Source organism: Durio zibethinus, chromosome 9 (genome assembly GCF_047325235.1).
Source record: "Durio zibethinus cultivar Kanyao isolate XHJ-2024 chromosome 9, ASM4732523v1, whole genome shotgun sequence".
Lineage (NCBI taxonomy): Eukaryota > Viridiplantae > Streptophyta > Magnoliopsida > Malvales > Malvaceae > Durio > Durio zibethinus.
Genome location: NC_143170.1, coordinates 4,254,507 through 4,269,826, shown reverse-complemented (window position 1 = coordinate 4,269,826; position 15,320 = coordinate 4,254,507). Strand labels below are relative to the sequence as shown.

The window sequence follows — 15,320 nt, the reverse complement described above, 5'->3', positions numbered from 1 at the left end:
CATTTACATGTGCTCCTTCTTGAGGAAGACGACCCTCTTGTTTCATTGTCAAAGTGAACATTATTAACAAGCTCATGTTTCACGTTGCCTAAAACAACGGACAAATAAAAAGAGGCACATGAATATATATATATATATATGTATATATGTATGCATGTATATAGTTTGATAGTCCAGATTCAAAGTTCATTTGATTTATTAGGTTTCCCATTTCCTTAAATTTTACACCTTAACTTATAGTCTTTTACTCCTTAACTTACTCATTAATTTCTCTTGCCCTTTGTTTTCAATCATGAAATACAATTAGGACATCCAGTGCCCACAAATTAGGAAGGCCATATTTTATTCATGAGTGATAAAAGAGCTAAGTTTTTTTTTAATAAAGTAAACCAAAAAAAAATTATAATTATAATAAAATATTATATCCCATCTAAAAAATTGACGAATTAAATCAAACAAATAAAAAATCAATCAACAAATCAGCATATAATTGAAACGAGTCTAACATCAAATTAAATTAAATATGTAGGATTTGAATATGAGATCTCAATATTCCAAAATCTCCTCATTGTTATTTTAACTGTTGATTGGTGGAATTATTTTACTAATAGTTTATGTTAAAGTTCGGTTAATGATAATGGAAATTATCTTTCATGATTGCTAGATTAATATATGTTAATGGAGTGTTGTCAAGAGTGCTTTGTAGTATTATAAAGATTTAATTATAATTTTTGAGACTTTAATTTTGAGAAAATGCATAAATTTTTATTTAAAAAAATAAAATTTACAACTTACATATTTAATTTTTAAATAATGTATCATTGTAATCCAAAATTTAATATTATTAACTTAATTTACCTATATAATATCTTTCAATGGCATCAAAAAATTTTATTTGTTTAATTATTCAATGACAAGATGTCAATGCCAATCATGTAAAATCTTTAGAGTGAAATCAATACTATCATAATTATTAATTAAGAATAATATTTTTTTGAGTTTGACATGAATGGAATATCATATCATTCAAAAAATAGATGTACAGGTGACATATATATATGTCTATAAAATCCAAAATCTTAATGATTTAAGCTTTTGGATTGAAATGAAATGATATTAAAAGAATATACGAATGAATTTTTTAATGTGATTTCGTGGACCCAAAATTTGGTTTATCTTCCTTAACAACATTAAACTATTAAATCGGTAAGTGGTTCATTCAAATGATTATGTTCGTTTTTTTCGACGAAAATGTTTTGAATTTGAATTTTATCGGTGATTATTTATTGAAGTTATTTCGAATGTATAATCTACAGTCATCTGTTTTAGATTATCAGATATAATATATCTTATTATAATCTACGAGATTATTAAGTAACTTATTTATCTTGAATTTTAACAATAAATAAAAAAAAGGAAATGTGAGATGAACTGAATTTGTGAATACTTTATTAGTGTTTCTACAGTAATACATTAAATGAAACAATTTTGCTTTAACCAAAGCTTCCTATTTTTCTTCCCTACGCGCTTTAGTTTTTTAATTAAAAACAAAAGAAAGCTTGAAAAAGGTGCAAGAAAAGAAAAATGATGGTAATATGGGGGAATATCATTGACACAATTAAAAGTTGAATGAATTAATGTTACGTGCTGGCATTGAACATTTGTACCACTGAAACCTGTTTTTTTCTTGAAAATTAGTTGGATTCATCTCCTTTGTCCTTTCTCATGTATTAATGAGAAAACTAGCAATCCTTTTATTTTTTTCACAATTATTGATCCTAGTCAATTATATAGCTCTTCATCATAGGATAATCAATTCTTCTTAGTATTTGCTCACTTATCTTTAAATCGATTCACATTAGTATTTGAAAATTGTGAGTTTATATGTATAAGCTTATGTGCATAATATTTTTTCAGTTATGTAAATATAAGAGTAGATTAAAAAAATAAATAAATAAAATTATTCTCTCTTTAGTTGTTTACACGAAAAAATTATGATAAAAAAATTATTTAATATATTAACAGTAAAATTTTTTAATTTTATAAATGAAATTAAAATAATGATATATTTTTTATATATTTAAAAAATATATATATTTTATTATTCGAATCTTATTTATGAAATTAAAAAATTTTATTATCGATATATCAAATAATTTATCAATGATATGGTTAAATATGTTTGAGAGTAGGAGAAAGGTAAAAAAGGGTCAAAACAGTAATTTTAATGAAAAAAAGAAAATAGAAAAAACAAACTAAGAAATCAATGAGACCAATCATTATAGAAAAAGGAAGTTAGAAATTTGGGATACCCCTGCTTGTCCCTTTTTTCTCCATCTTTGTTTGAAAGTGTTACATCCTGCCAAACTTGCATAGGAAAAAAAGAAAAAATGAAAAAAAAAATAGTTTAACTTTTGATTTGATTCCATCGGAAAGTGGTTTTACTGGTTCAAATAGTTTTCTTGAAAGGCAAAATGATATCTTGCTTTGTAAAGACAATATACACAAACTAGACTACGACATGTACAAATTAATTTTTTAAAATTATATCTAAATCTTTAAAATTTATATATACTGATTTATCGTTAACTAAAAAATAAACTTTTTAAAAACAATAAGAAAAAAATGATAAGTCTTCTTTCTAGATCATTTTTATTTATAGTAATATTTATACACTAATAAAATTATATTAAAAAATAAATTATGTATTTTTTAAAAAAAAAATAAAAACACATATATTATTGAATGATGAATTAAATAATAAAAGAAATATTAATATACTTTCACTTTTGTAATCTTAATTGTATTGTTGTACAAAATATGAAAAATATTGGAGATATGTGAAAAAAATAAATAAAAAATATTATTGTTCATAAGAAAGAAATTACAATAATAATAAAATATAACTTGAAAAAAAATTATAAAGAGAAAAAGAAATTGCAATAATAATAGAATATACCTTGAAAAAAATTTGCAAATTAAAAAAAAAAACTGATATAACACATTATATTTATAATCGTAAATTTTAGAAGAACTATTTAGTGACAATTAGGATTAAGTAGATATTTTTCAATTTATTTTTTTAAATTTAAAATGGATATAATAAGTGATAAAGATGAAATAAAAAATTTTGCACATATTTGAAATATAAATTTGATAATTAGAGTTGAGATAGATATAATTCTTTTGATGATCTTAATATTTAACGATTTAATATAAATAATTGTTTGAATTTTCAATGTCTTATGTAAAGTTATTTGAATTTTTATTGATTCAAATAAAGATAAAAAAATTATTGAAACTTTTAGATAAACTTAATTTTATAATTTTTAAATATATTTAAAAGATTTTAACAATTAAATAATTATTTAACTAAAATTATTTGGTAAATAACTAAAATTATTTATTAAAAAGATAAAATTCATATTTTTAATTTTTAATTTTAAAAAATATATCTATGATTTGATTTCTAATTATAAATTAAATAATTTTAATATTTGAATAAATTAGACTTGTCCGCATAAACGTGGCAACCTTTTAAGGTCTGTATATATTGTAATATATACATATATATATATATATATATGTATGATTAGTCTTATAGAAGAAAAAAGTTGAAAGTTAAACTTGTTCATGAATAGACGTATAAATGATCGAGTTCAAATCGATATAGTATTCAATTTGAACTCGAACTCGACTCAAAATTGAGATTCGAAACTTGGATCGAATTAAATTAAATTTTTTTTTTAATTCAAACTTGACTTAAGATAGAAATTGAATTACTTGAGCTCACTCAATTAACATGTAAAAATAAGTTTGATTTTTATATTCAATAAAAATTTGATTATTTATATTTGAGCTTGAGTTTAGTATATTTTATTAATTAAAATAATTAAAATATATTAAAATATAAAAGCTCAATTAGGCTCGTAATTTATTTAAATTGGGTATAAGAATGCTCGAACTCAATTCGATTGATAATTTAAGTTACTCAAACTAGACTTGATAATAATTAAATCGAATTTGAGTTTTATTCAAATAAAATTCGAGTAACTTATGAATACTAATATATCATTTACATCCTTATTCATGAGATAAATTGAATCAATTGATCTTTCAAAAAACGTGTTTGCTTAGTCTAATTTGTTTGGTTTAGAAGTTTTGATTTTAAAAAATATATATAAAAATTTGAAAATGCAAAGTTTTAAAATATATTTTAAGATTGAAATTAATAAAAATAAATTTTATTAATAAAATAAAATTTTTTATTGTACCAATTTTGAATTCTAAAACAAATGGTCATAATCCGACCCGAGCCAAGCTAGTGGACAAGCCTATTAAAAATAGGTACAGAAAATAATTAGTGAAAGCAAGGACAATGACTTGTTTATAATATGTTCCCCGTGAGTGATCATCAGCTTAATTTCTAGCTCAGGACTTGGCTTATAATACGCCAAATTAAGAGTAATCTGTTGTCTATTGTTCGTACCTAATGTTATACATATATACATACATATATATATATATATATTATATGTCTATTATCACATCATTAGAGTTCAGTTCATAAATTGGTTAATTTGACGAAGTTGATGATCTGCCCATACACTACACTATTATTTTTGTGCATGCCATGCCTATTGGGGCTCATACACAACATGAAATTTGAGATCACCTTTCTATGATATTATTAAAGTTTACCAACTTTTCAAAATTAAAAGTAAAATTTATTTGTTCTTCTATTAAATTTATTCTCACGTGGAAAAAGCAAAAAGAAAAAAAAAATCATTGGGATCTTTGTTTCCACACGTACTTATTATTCTTGGCATCATGATTAAGGGTTGCAAAAAAAAGCCATGCAGATGTTTCGAGGAATTCAGAGGCTTAGGAGTTAGGGTGTTCGTTGTCCTGCACGCCACTGGAATCCATGTCTCCAAATGATTATCAGGTCTCAGGCCCTTCCCTCCTGCTGGTGTGGCCGTAGCATCTCATGAATGTCAAATTTTATATTTAAATAAATAAATCAGAATAATATAGTATAATATATATCTTCTGATTACTTATGTGATCCCAACCCAATATTATATAAATATTAAAAAAAAATTTATTAATTTTGTTGGCTTTGAACTTTTTTGCAAACAAAAAAAAAAAAAATCTGTTCATGAAAGATCGTATTAATCATGGCACGTTTTTTTAATTTAAACGAATAAATACATGGCATGCAATGAGAACGAAGAAAATTTTCCATGATCAAATATAATGTTTCAAAAACAAAAAAATTTAAACTCTGCAAAATTTTTTTTTGGTAAGAAACAAAATTCAAAGTAGATAGATTGTTTCATTCTTCAGGTCAAGATAAAATGTATCATACTTAATAATTTAAGATAAGTAATTGTAAATCATGTATTCGAGATAATTCCAATAAATAACCACCAATAATACTTGAATTCAAAATTTTTTTATAAAAAAAAAAAAATTTTATCAATTGAATCAATCATTTGTTGGTAAACTTTAAGGAATTAATTCTTTTTTAACGTACACATTCATAATTGGAGTTTTAAAATGCGATTAGGAACAGGTAAAATAATGGGATTCTGGAAATTATATATGGGGATAGATAGAAAAGAAAATGATTAATCAAAGATTTAATCCATGCTTATCGTGTGCGTGGAAAAATATGATAAAATATTCCAGGCGCATGCACAGCACAGGGAACAATCTAGGGCAAGGAAGGACAGATAAATGAGAAGGGTTGTTGAACATGCACATTTTGACAGGAATTTGGAAATTGATGTTTGAAAAAAAGAGAAAAATACCAAATTGATCTATCGTTATGCATACTTGAATGATTAATAAGCTGATATGTACAGTACTATTGCCGGAATAATGGTCTCACTTTGATGGCTTTAAAAGGGAGTGGGGGCAGCTTTGTAGTGTCATGTGCTCTCTCTCTCTCTCTCTTTCGGTTTACATCTTCTCCTTTTTGGAATCCTAGAAAGAAAGGGAAAAATGGGAAGAGCCCCGTGTTGTTCCAAGGTGGGTTTGCACAGAGGATCTTGGACAGCCAGAGAAGACACATTGCTGGTTAATTATATCCGGGCTCATGGTGAAGGTCAGTGGAGATCTTTGCCTAAAAGGGCTGGTAATTCTCTTGCTCTTGCACTTTTTTTTTTTTTTTTGCGCTAGCATTTCTTTTCTCTAGTTCTTGGTCGTTGGATTCCTTCTTTTTTTTTTTTTTGTAGTTGATTTTCACCAAGCAAGATATAATAGGATTGATTTGTTGCAATTTCATTGATTTTGTCTTTTGGAGTGCGAACTGTTTTGGTCAATGCACTCTGCAGGGCTGCTTAGATGTGGGAAGAGCTGCAGACTAAGATGGATGAACTATCTGCGACCTGATATCAAGCGAGGAAACATCACTCCTGATGAGGATGATCTCATTATCAGGCTTCATTCTCTTCTAGGCAATCGTTGGTCTCTCATTGCCAAAAGACTTCCAGGCAGGACAGACAATGAAATAAAGAACTATTGGAATTCTCATCTGAGTAAAAGAGTAGAAAATTCCGAAACCAATTCAAAAACCTCCAAAGAAGCATCAATTAGAAACAATCGTAAAGGCAAGAAGACCACCGAAAAGAAGAAGGACAAACCAGAGAGCACTGCAAGAGAAGGGACTACTCCAATCGTGACGACCAAAGTGCATCAGCCAAAAGCCATTAGGGTTTCAAAATTTTCAGTAATAACGAGGAGCAACAGTTTTGACAGTATGATAAGTGGATCATCTAACTGGGGATCAGAAGGGAGCAGAAGAGCTAATGATATCCAAGTTTTTGATTTTCCTGCATGTTGCTCTGGCATTGCAGGTGCTACTAAGTATATCGGAAAGGCAATGGTTTGTGATGAAGATCAAGAATTTCCTTACTGCGGTTTTGACGCTGCTACATTTTTAGATGAAACACCAGTTGGAGATGATATTAACATGCTTGAAGACATTTTTGAGGAATACCAGCTGCTTCTTAAGGGAGATGACACTGTCGAGAAAGAGACCCCTTTTTTTGATTCTCTCTTGATTTGACTGCACCATTTGTTTTCTGCCCAATATAGTTAATGTCAAATAAAATTATCAACCCCCCACAAAAAGCACTAAATCGATTTGTAAAATAATAATAGATACATAAAATTATTTATAAAAAAAAGGGTGTAACTGAAACACCCTTTGGGTCGAATAATAAACAGAAGAATAATAAGGAAAAAAGGGGAAACAGTGCATGCCAGTGTTTCAGTCATGTCATTCAGTTGTAGATACCATTCACTAGATATTACCTGTGGGAATTTGGTACAACCAGAGCCGCCCCAATCATTCAGCTGATCCTAGGGATTTTGGTTGCTAATTAACCTAATTCTCATCACTTTTTCTTGGAAGCCTTAGCCGTCTTTGAAAATTTGAACTCCAAACCAAGTACATCAGAATTCAGAAATTATTAGCATATAAATAAGAATAGTTTTTAAAATATAGGAATTTCTCTTAATAATTTTATGCCAAATTCTTGATCATTCTTCTATTCGGTAGAAAAGCCAAGTCTCACCTATATGATCTGTGCATATGTGAACGATGTTCCATCCAATTTAACGAGACATAAAAAGAGATGACTTGGGACTGTGGTTTGGACCACATGCGGCAGTCTAGATGGTGAACTACTCACTCAAACTTCTTGAAACAGGACATTCCCAAAATTGTTGGAAGAGAAAATGGTACGTGGTCCTAGCCTCCGTTTCTCGGAATGAAGCCATCCAGTTCCAGACGTGGTTCTTGTTGGCCTGCCGCCATTAAATTTCAACCATATTGTGCTAGAAGAAAAAAAAATGCAGTAAAAGCAACACTCTCCAAGAAATGTCATTAATTTGCTTCAAGCATATGACACCATATAATCGTTGAAACTTTATAATGATAAAGCAATAATGTTCCATTTTCTTCGTTAGTAGTATTACTTTTGTTTCTCTTCGTTCAGAAGATTTTTTTTTTTTTTGCATTTAAATGTAATTGTTATTTTTTGAACAATTAAAAAATTTAAATTTATTTTTTGATACTGGTGAAAGCCCTAATAATATTCGGTTTTGAACTATACAAAAAATAATAATAACTTTCTCCCATCCCATAAACCTGGAGTTAGGGAAGCAAATTGTAGTTACAGAGGAAAAACAGCATAACTAGCTTTTAGCTTTATAATATCCTTTGCCTTTCACCTTCGTAATCATGAGACCGTTCTTGTTACATTCCTTCCCAAAGGCCACAAGTCACCCCAGAAAGACTTTCGGGCCAGATGATGCAAAGTTGGATTCTTACTTTGTGTGAAAACCTCACGGTCAAATGAACCCTCTGAGGCATCTTGATTTGTGGGTCGACAAATATTCATGTGAACCTGCCTGCCTCTCCGAACAGGAGGGAAGATAATCCTTCCCCAACCGCCCCCAAGATCAGCGTTAACTGTTTCTTCTTCTTGATCTTGATCTTCATAAGTATCATTCACGTTATCAGTTTCCATAACATCAGAGTCATAGGCACTTGGATCCACTTCTTCATATGGAATGATATCAGCAGTTTCTTCTATATTAACTAGACCCTCTGTCCAAGTTAAAAGCAGATTTTTGAAAAACAAAAAAAAACCAGAATTAAGAGCATTCCTAAATACAGAGAATCAGTGTAAGAAAGTGTGCAATAAAGATAAAAACAGGGAAAAAGGAGAATGAGAGATGGAGAAAATAATACCATAGTCAATTTCAAGATCTTCTGGATTCCTCTTAGCACGCTGCTCTTTCAAAGTCTCAAATGTCATACCATCAAGAGGCCAAGATTCCCTTTTAAATTTTAATAATGGCTAACGTTAACAATACGAGATAATAGATGAAACAACTCAAAGTTTGTGGGTGGAAGGTTTGTGGTAATGGTTAAGACACCTCAGAGGTTTTGAGCAAAGAACTCAACAGTAATTACTCAAACCAACAAACATACACGTTGCTGGACCTTCAAATCAATGAAAAGAAAAGCATTTATATAAATTTCCCAATCTACAAAGCAGTTAAGAATACTAACCGAGGTCGTTGTCCTCTTTTGAAAGCAACGAAAGAAAATTTTTCATCTTCAAAGCCACGTAAAGGATCACCCTTGGAACGCTACAAAATAGTGATGACTAAGAGAGTTGAGACCTATGAAAATTTCCTTACTCAGATCTTTTCAAGTTGAACCCTTCCATTTCCCCAAAGAATATATAAATACCAATGTCAAATATATACTTCAACTTTTGCTGTACAGCCACCATGAGAAATAAACATAGTATGGAACTAGGTATGTCACAAGGAGATTAGCTCATTAATATAAAAAAAATACTAAATCTTAAGCAGAGAGAAAGAATGGCAGAATAAAAAATATATATTATAAGCTCCCAGCATTAACCCTCGCTGACTTGCATTTACATGGAATACTAGATAAGTTGACAAATGATAAATAAGTGAATAGTGGAGAAACCTTATATGCACGTTGTGAAGTTGTCCTCTGCAAACGTTGAACAAAATGGCAGTATTTTCCAGATTTCTCCAATGGACAACGCCCATCATGAGGGCACTGCATCAAGAAAGTTTCTAAGTTAATTATCCCTTTAAGCAAAGAAAAATAAATATATAAGATGGTGCAGCAGTTTTTAGTCTGGAAAAAGGGGAAAGTAGAGGACAAAACATCATACTTACTGGAGCAACAATGAATGCACCACTTCTAAGATCAATAAGGTCTTTAGAATCTTCCTTGTTTACCTTGGCTTTACGGCATTTCTAAGAAGTCATAACTAAGGTATCATATAATAAGCATGGGGAGAAAGAACATCCACAAATGAAACAAAAAGTAGTCACACAAATTACCAAATTTATTTTCAACAGGAAAAAAAAAGGCTGAAAAAAAAAAAACTCACTCTTTTTTCCATCCACAGTATGTGAGATCGCATCTGGGATATAATATTAGATCCATGTGGAGTTCCTGGTTCAACTAAGACCTGCCAACAATCAAATTTTATAAAAACTGGAATAAATAGGATGGACAACAAAGGATCAAAATAAATATACTCCAAGGATAACAACTTATAATTAGCAAGTCATTGTCCAGGTGCCTTAATTCATCCCATTGAGTGCAGGAAGGGCTTACAAGTCAGGGTGGCATGAATGGCATACATTAGTTTGTTTTCTCATACACAGAACAAAGAGCAATTCAAAATCACTGATGTTCCCCCTGCAAACATATGCTATGAAAGAAATACGTCAACCATTCCAAGAACATACCAGGACATCCCGTGTCAGACTCCAAAGTTGGCGCACAATTGTAATTCGGTCCTTCAGTGATGGTATCTCTCCAAGCACATAAGACTTCAACCCATCAAAAGAGGCATTTTATTTTGTTAGTACCAATAAAAGGCATATATATCCTAAAGAATTACATAAACTATTCACAACATGCAGCAATTAAAGCAGTAAACAGAACAGAAACATTAATAGGCCACATGAGAGCCAAGGCAAGACAGTGACAAATTTGGGTGTTACAAACTTACAGCGATTACAAGGTCGTGTTCCCTCTCAAACTTACTGATCTCTTTGGTTAATGCTTGAAGGCTAGTATAGCTATGAATAAGAGGCAAGTTCTTCAGGCCTAAAAAGAAACATACAGAAATGACATAAAAATATCAGAAATTGCCCAACTATGCCTTCAATAAATTTACTACACAAGTGTTAAGACAATGAAACCTCTCTATGCTCACTTGTAATAATTCCATATCTATTATATCATCAAAAAGAAATCATCATCATATACATTAAGAAATGTCAACTATTTCCTACCATCTGTTTACATGCATGCCCAAAGACACACGTTATAAATCATTAAGATGTAATGTGCTTATAATCAATCATAAATGTAATAATATCCAATATTTTAAATTTCCAAATTTATCATTCATATAAACATAATGAACCAAAGTGCTAATTTGTTATCTCTCTAATGACTGAAAATGTGAAGAGCACTAATTACATTGTATAAGACTTCGACCCGCACGCTGCATAGATTGAGATGGTTCCACTATGTTTATTTTCTCCACAGATTTAGGCCAGACTTCTTTCATTGCCCTACAACATCACAAAGCTCACCTTCACCACTGTAAGAAATTTTATATAACTTCAAGACGCTCAATTTGCAAATAGCTTCTAGCAGATATAAAAGCAAATAAATTCCCACCAGAAAGCTGAACCAGTGCCAGCCCCAAAATCTAAAACTTTTGTTGGAAGAAAACCAGGTAACCTTCTCCTCACCTAGCAAAAGTGCCAACAACAAAAGCTTCCCCAAAATTAGTAGCAAAATACTAATCTCCACCTCTATACATAACAATGCTCAGAAATGATCAACCTTTGGCAATTATGGCACAAATTTTTAACGTAAAAGTTCCACTATTTTTAATTATATTAAGGTTGCAATTTAGAGTAAAATTTTGGTACCTCACTGAGGACCCTATAACAAGCAGAGTAAACTGCGGGCATTCTGGAGGCAACATAGGCAACAGTCTCATCATCTCTATAAGTGAGACCGATATCGCCATAAGCACTCTTGATTTTCCATCTCTTTGATTGCTCCATTGACTTAAGAGGATCCTCGGCGAGCTCCTTTGAAGTCTCAGCCACAAGATGCAGATTCACATCTTTAATCTCGCTAAACGACTGCGATAACCGCAACACTTTTCTCCGCATGTAAGGGTCCTCTTGTTCTATAATCCAGCAATCATTAACCCCCAAAAAAGAACAAGAAAAGCTTTTGAATTTGAAAATATCGAACTGGTAAGTAGATTCACACGGATAGATAGATTACCTCGGAGGTACTTTTTGATGGCTCGGCGAAGGCGAACGGGAACGACGAGGCAGCGTTCAGATTGTTTGGCTGCAGCACGAAGGTTCTCAGGGGTGAAGATTTTTTGGGTTGTTTCTGAGATTAAGGACGCCATTTTTGGAATAGGGGCTTCGCTTCTGCAAGAGGAATGACGGAGGGTTTTCAGTTTCAGGGGTTTAGGGTTTTAGATTCTTTTGGGCTAAGAAAATGGATCCATAACAACTTGGAAATTGGAAGTGAAAAAAAAAGTTCAGAATCCAACGAACCTTATAATTTAAAAATTTTGGGCCCAATAACTATAAATAGTTGCGTACACTTTTTTTTTTTTAATTTCTTTTGTCATTTTTATTATTCACTATCATTGCATTATCTCATTAATTAATTAGTAAAATTAAAACTTATAAAATTTTATAAATTAAATGTCACATTGAACACCACAAAATAAAGAATTAAAAGATATTTTTAAAAACTGTAAAATTTTAAATTTACTAATAAATGATGTGATAATTTGTACTGTATAGATAGTGTATATCATTTATGTATTAATAATAAATTAAATATAAATTTTTATTTTTTATGTATTTTAAATATTTATTAAATATTAATTGCATATCATCAATATGCTATGATCATTTTGAAAAATGAGAATAAAAAAAAACTATATAGTTTTTTAATTCATCATACATATAGTATATCCATAAATAAAGAAGAAACGCATAATACATGTTACTGGGGAACAGAGTTAGGAAGCTTTGACTCTTTGTTTCGTAATTCATAAAAACTCTACCGCCCTTGAATTCTTTGGCTCCATTTGGTTCACTTTTCTTCCTGTGGTGAGGCTAAGAACCTTTTCGGTGAGTTAGATCGTTTGGATAACAATCAATGCACTGAAGGACTGTACTGCAGTAATAATTTTAGAATGGAACAAAAAGGTTCAGTTGCTAACTGGATTGACCTTTTACCTAAAATATCCCCTTTTTTTTTAATTTGTTTGTTTTCGTTTTTATTTTTATTTTATATTTTATATTTCATATATTTAATATTATTTTGTCAAATAATATGTATAATTTTATAAGTATAATTTTTATTTTTATTTTGTATTTATATTTAAATCATGTTAATAATTTTTAATAATTTATTAATTTTATAAATGACAATTTAAAATTTTCATTATACTAAATTTTAATTTGATATTTTTAATGATTATTTTTTTATTATAATTCATTTCACTATTATCATTATATTTGTATTCAAACACATATATCATTTTTTTATTTTAATTTCATCATTAAAATATTTAATTTCACTTCCAATGCTATTTTTAAAATTATCAAAATTAATTTCGTTAATTCAAATATATCTTTAAAATATTAAACCTCTAATAGCACATAACCCTCGAGACTAGGTTTTGTTCTATAACTGGTTTTAATATATACCTTGTATCTATAGTCTACATTGCATAGTGATAGAGCTAATGTCTACAATTCCCATTGTCTATCATGAGCATTCATTATAGAAAAATAGAGATTTAATGACTATTTTTTAGTGATATTTTTAAATAAACGTCATAAAGTTTCATGTTTTTATAAAGTTAGCGATATTTTTTTATAAAATGACACTAAATTCTTATATAGCAGCGTTTGGATTTTAAAATGTCACTGAAAATATATTTTTGTGATATTTTTTAAAGAGTACAAAAACACATGTTAGCGACTTTTATATTATAAATGCCTTGAATAATCATTTACTTAAAAAACTGGAGCAGTTTAATTGGTTAAAGCATATGACTATTAATCATAAGGTCTTAGGTTTGATTATTTCCTTTAGCATTTTGAAGGTTTTTTAAGTAGTGCAAAAATGCCTCAAATAATCCTCAATGAAAATTAGAGGAAATTATTTAATGTGTTTTTGACTAAAAACTCCTTGAATAACCTCATTTAATTTTTTTAAGAGATTATTTAATGCATTTTTTGTTAAAAACATCTTGAATAATCTAAAAAAAAGGTAGGAGCTTATTCAATATATTTTTTGACAAAAAATACCTTAAATAATAAATAAAATAAAATGAGATTATTGAAAGTGTTTTTTTGTAGAAAACGCCTTGAATAATCCTAAAAAAAATGAAAGAGATTATTCAAGGCATTTTCTACCAAAAACATATTGAAAAATCCTATTTAATTTTTTGTAAAGGATTATTCAAGGTATTTTTTGACTAAAAACGTCTTGAATAATCTTAAAAAAATAGAAAGAAATTATTTAAGGTGTTTTTTTTATTTGCAAAAAATGTCTTGAATAATTATTCAAAAAATGAAAGATATTATTTAAAGCTTTTTTAGCCAAAAATACCTTGAATAACCATATTCAATTTTTTATAAAGGGATTATTAAAGGTGTTTTTTAGCAAAAAATATCTTAAATAATTTAAAAAAAAATGAAAGGAGATTATTCAAAATGTTTTTAGCCGGAAATACCTTGAATAATCTTCAAACAAATTAGAAAATATTATTGTATTGAAGGTATTTTTTGTCAAAAATACCTTAAATAATAAAAATAAATAAAACGAGATTATTCAAGGTGCTTTTAGTTAGAAACGCCTTGAATAATCCCATTAAATTATTTAAAGGATTATTAAAGGTATTTTTAGTTAGAAACACCTTAAATAATTTAAAAAAAAATTAGAGAGGATTATTAAATGCGTTTTTAGCTAAAAATACCTTCAATAATCACACTTTCTTGTTGTTAAATTTTACTTAAATTTCAAACCCGTGAGATCCCTTTTGACTTTTCTTTTCCTTACTCATTCATCCATTTTTGCTCATTTTGGGTCGCTTTCTTTTTATTTTATGCCTAAGTTTTAGTCATTTTGCAATCAATTTTCATTTTTTTTCCTTTCATTTTCACAAATTTCATGTTAACTTTTTGCATTTTGGATCAAATCCTTAAGCTTTCAGTCTGATTTATTGGGTCAATTTCTTAAACTTCCTCTCTGATTTGTTGCTGTTCTGCCGCCGTTCAAGCTCTATTGATAAGCTCTATTTCAACATTGGCAAGTTTCAGTATTTGATCATTTTTTTTCTTTTTTTACTAATTTATTTTGTTATTGCAATTCTGGGTCTAATTTTATTTGGTTGATGAGAAAAAATCAAGATAGAACAGAAAGTGAAAGAAATATGATTTTTCTCTGAAAAACTTGAAATTAAATGTTGAATTTAGTTATAAACATGAATGAAATTTTAGGTTTAGTTTTTTTTTCAACAAAAAATTACTAAAAAATTGTTACTTGTTAACATGAATTTGTTGATTCATTCAAGATATCTTTAGGAAAACATTCTGAAATAGTCTATTATGTTTTTTTTTTTAATTTCATCTTAGCATTTGTTTTGTTTATTTTTCTAGATCATGATATGTGA

At 28.8% G+C, this 15,320-nt stretch overlaps 2 protein-coding genes across 4 annotated transcripts; one reads left to right on the top strand and one right to left on the bottom strand.

Moving 5' to 3' along the window:
• The first annotated feature begins 5,772 nt into the window (after positions 1-5,772).
• LOC111315794 (uncharacterized) lies at positions 5,773-7,170 on the top strand. 3 transcript variants are annotated; one of them, XM_022917810.2, is made up of 2 exons: positions 5,773-6,142; positions 6,342-7,170. In XM_022917810.2, exons 1-2 carry the CDS (start codon positions 6,010-6,012, stop codon positions 7,073-7,075), a joined length of 867 nt encoding a protein of 288 aa, XP_022773545.2. In that variant the 5' UTR covers positions 5,773-6,009; the 3' UTR covers positions 7,076-7,170. The 3 variants fall into 3 exon arrangements, with proteins under 3 accessions (XP_022773545.2, XP_089621689.1, XP_089621690.1); XM_089765563.1 differs by having other exon boundaries at positions 5,904-6,112; XM_089765564.1 differs by having other exon boundaries at positions 5,969-6,142; positions 6,311-7,170.
• An 889-nt stretch (positions 7,171-8,059) lies between these two features.
• LOC111307816 (uncharacterized) lies at positions 8,060-12,129 on the bottom strand. The gene is made up of 12 exons (XM_022906084.2): positions 11,894-12,129; positions 11,527-11,792; positions 11,270-11,343; positions 11,066-11,160; positions 10,590-10,687; positions 10,324-10,407; positions 9,960-10,040; positions 9,742-9,822; positions 9,524-9,619; positions 9,092-9,171; positions 8,768-8,856; positions 8,060-8,623 (listed from the first exon to the last, which is right to left on the bottom strand). Exons 1-12 carry the CDS (start codon positions 12,024-12,026, stop codon positions 8,253-8,255), a joined length of 1,548 nt encoding a protein of 515 aa, XP_022761819.2. The 5' UTR covers positions 12,027-12,129; the 3' UTR covers positions 8,060-8,252.
• Positions 12,130-15,320: the final 3,191 nt, after the last annotated feature.

Bases quoted from the DNA above. Each gene is read 5' to 3' on its own strand.
- LOC111307816 (XM_022906084.2), bottom strand. From the start codon at position 12,026: ATGGCGTCCTTAATCTCAGAAACAACCCAAAAAATCTTCACCCCTGAG. The intron at 9,620-9,741 runs GTAAGTATGATG...TTCTTGATGCAG, and splicing joins GTGCATTCATTGTTGCTCCA to TGCCCTCATGATGGGCGTTG. The intron at 8,624-8,767 runs GTATTATTTTCT...TAACTTGGACAG, and splicing joins AGATCTTGAAATTGACTATG to AGGGTCTAGTTAATATAGAA.
- LOC111315794 (XM_022917810.2), top strand. From the start codon at position 6,010: ATGGGAAGAGCCCCGTGTTGTTCCAAGGTGGGTTTGCACAGAGGATCT. The intron at 6,143-6,341 runs GTAATTCTCTTG...TGCACTCTGCAG, and splicing joins ATCTTTGCCTAAAAGGGCTG to GGCTGCTTAGATGTGGGAAG.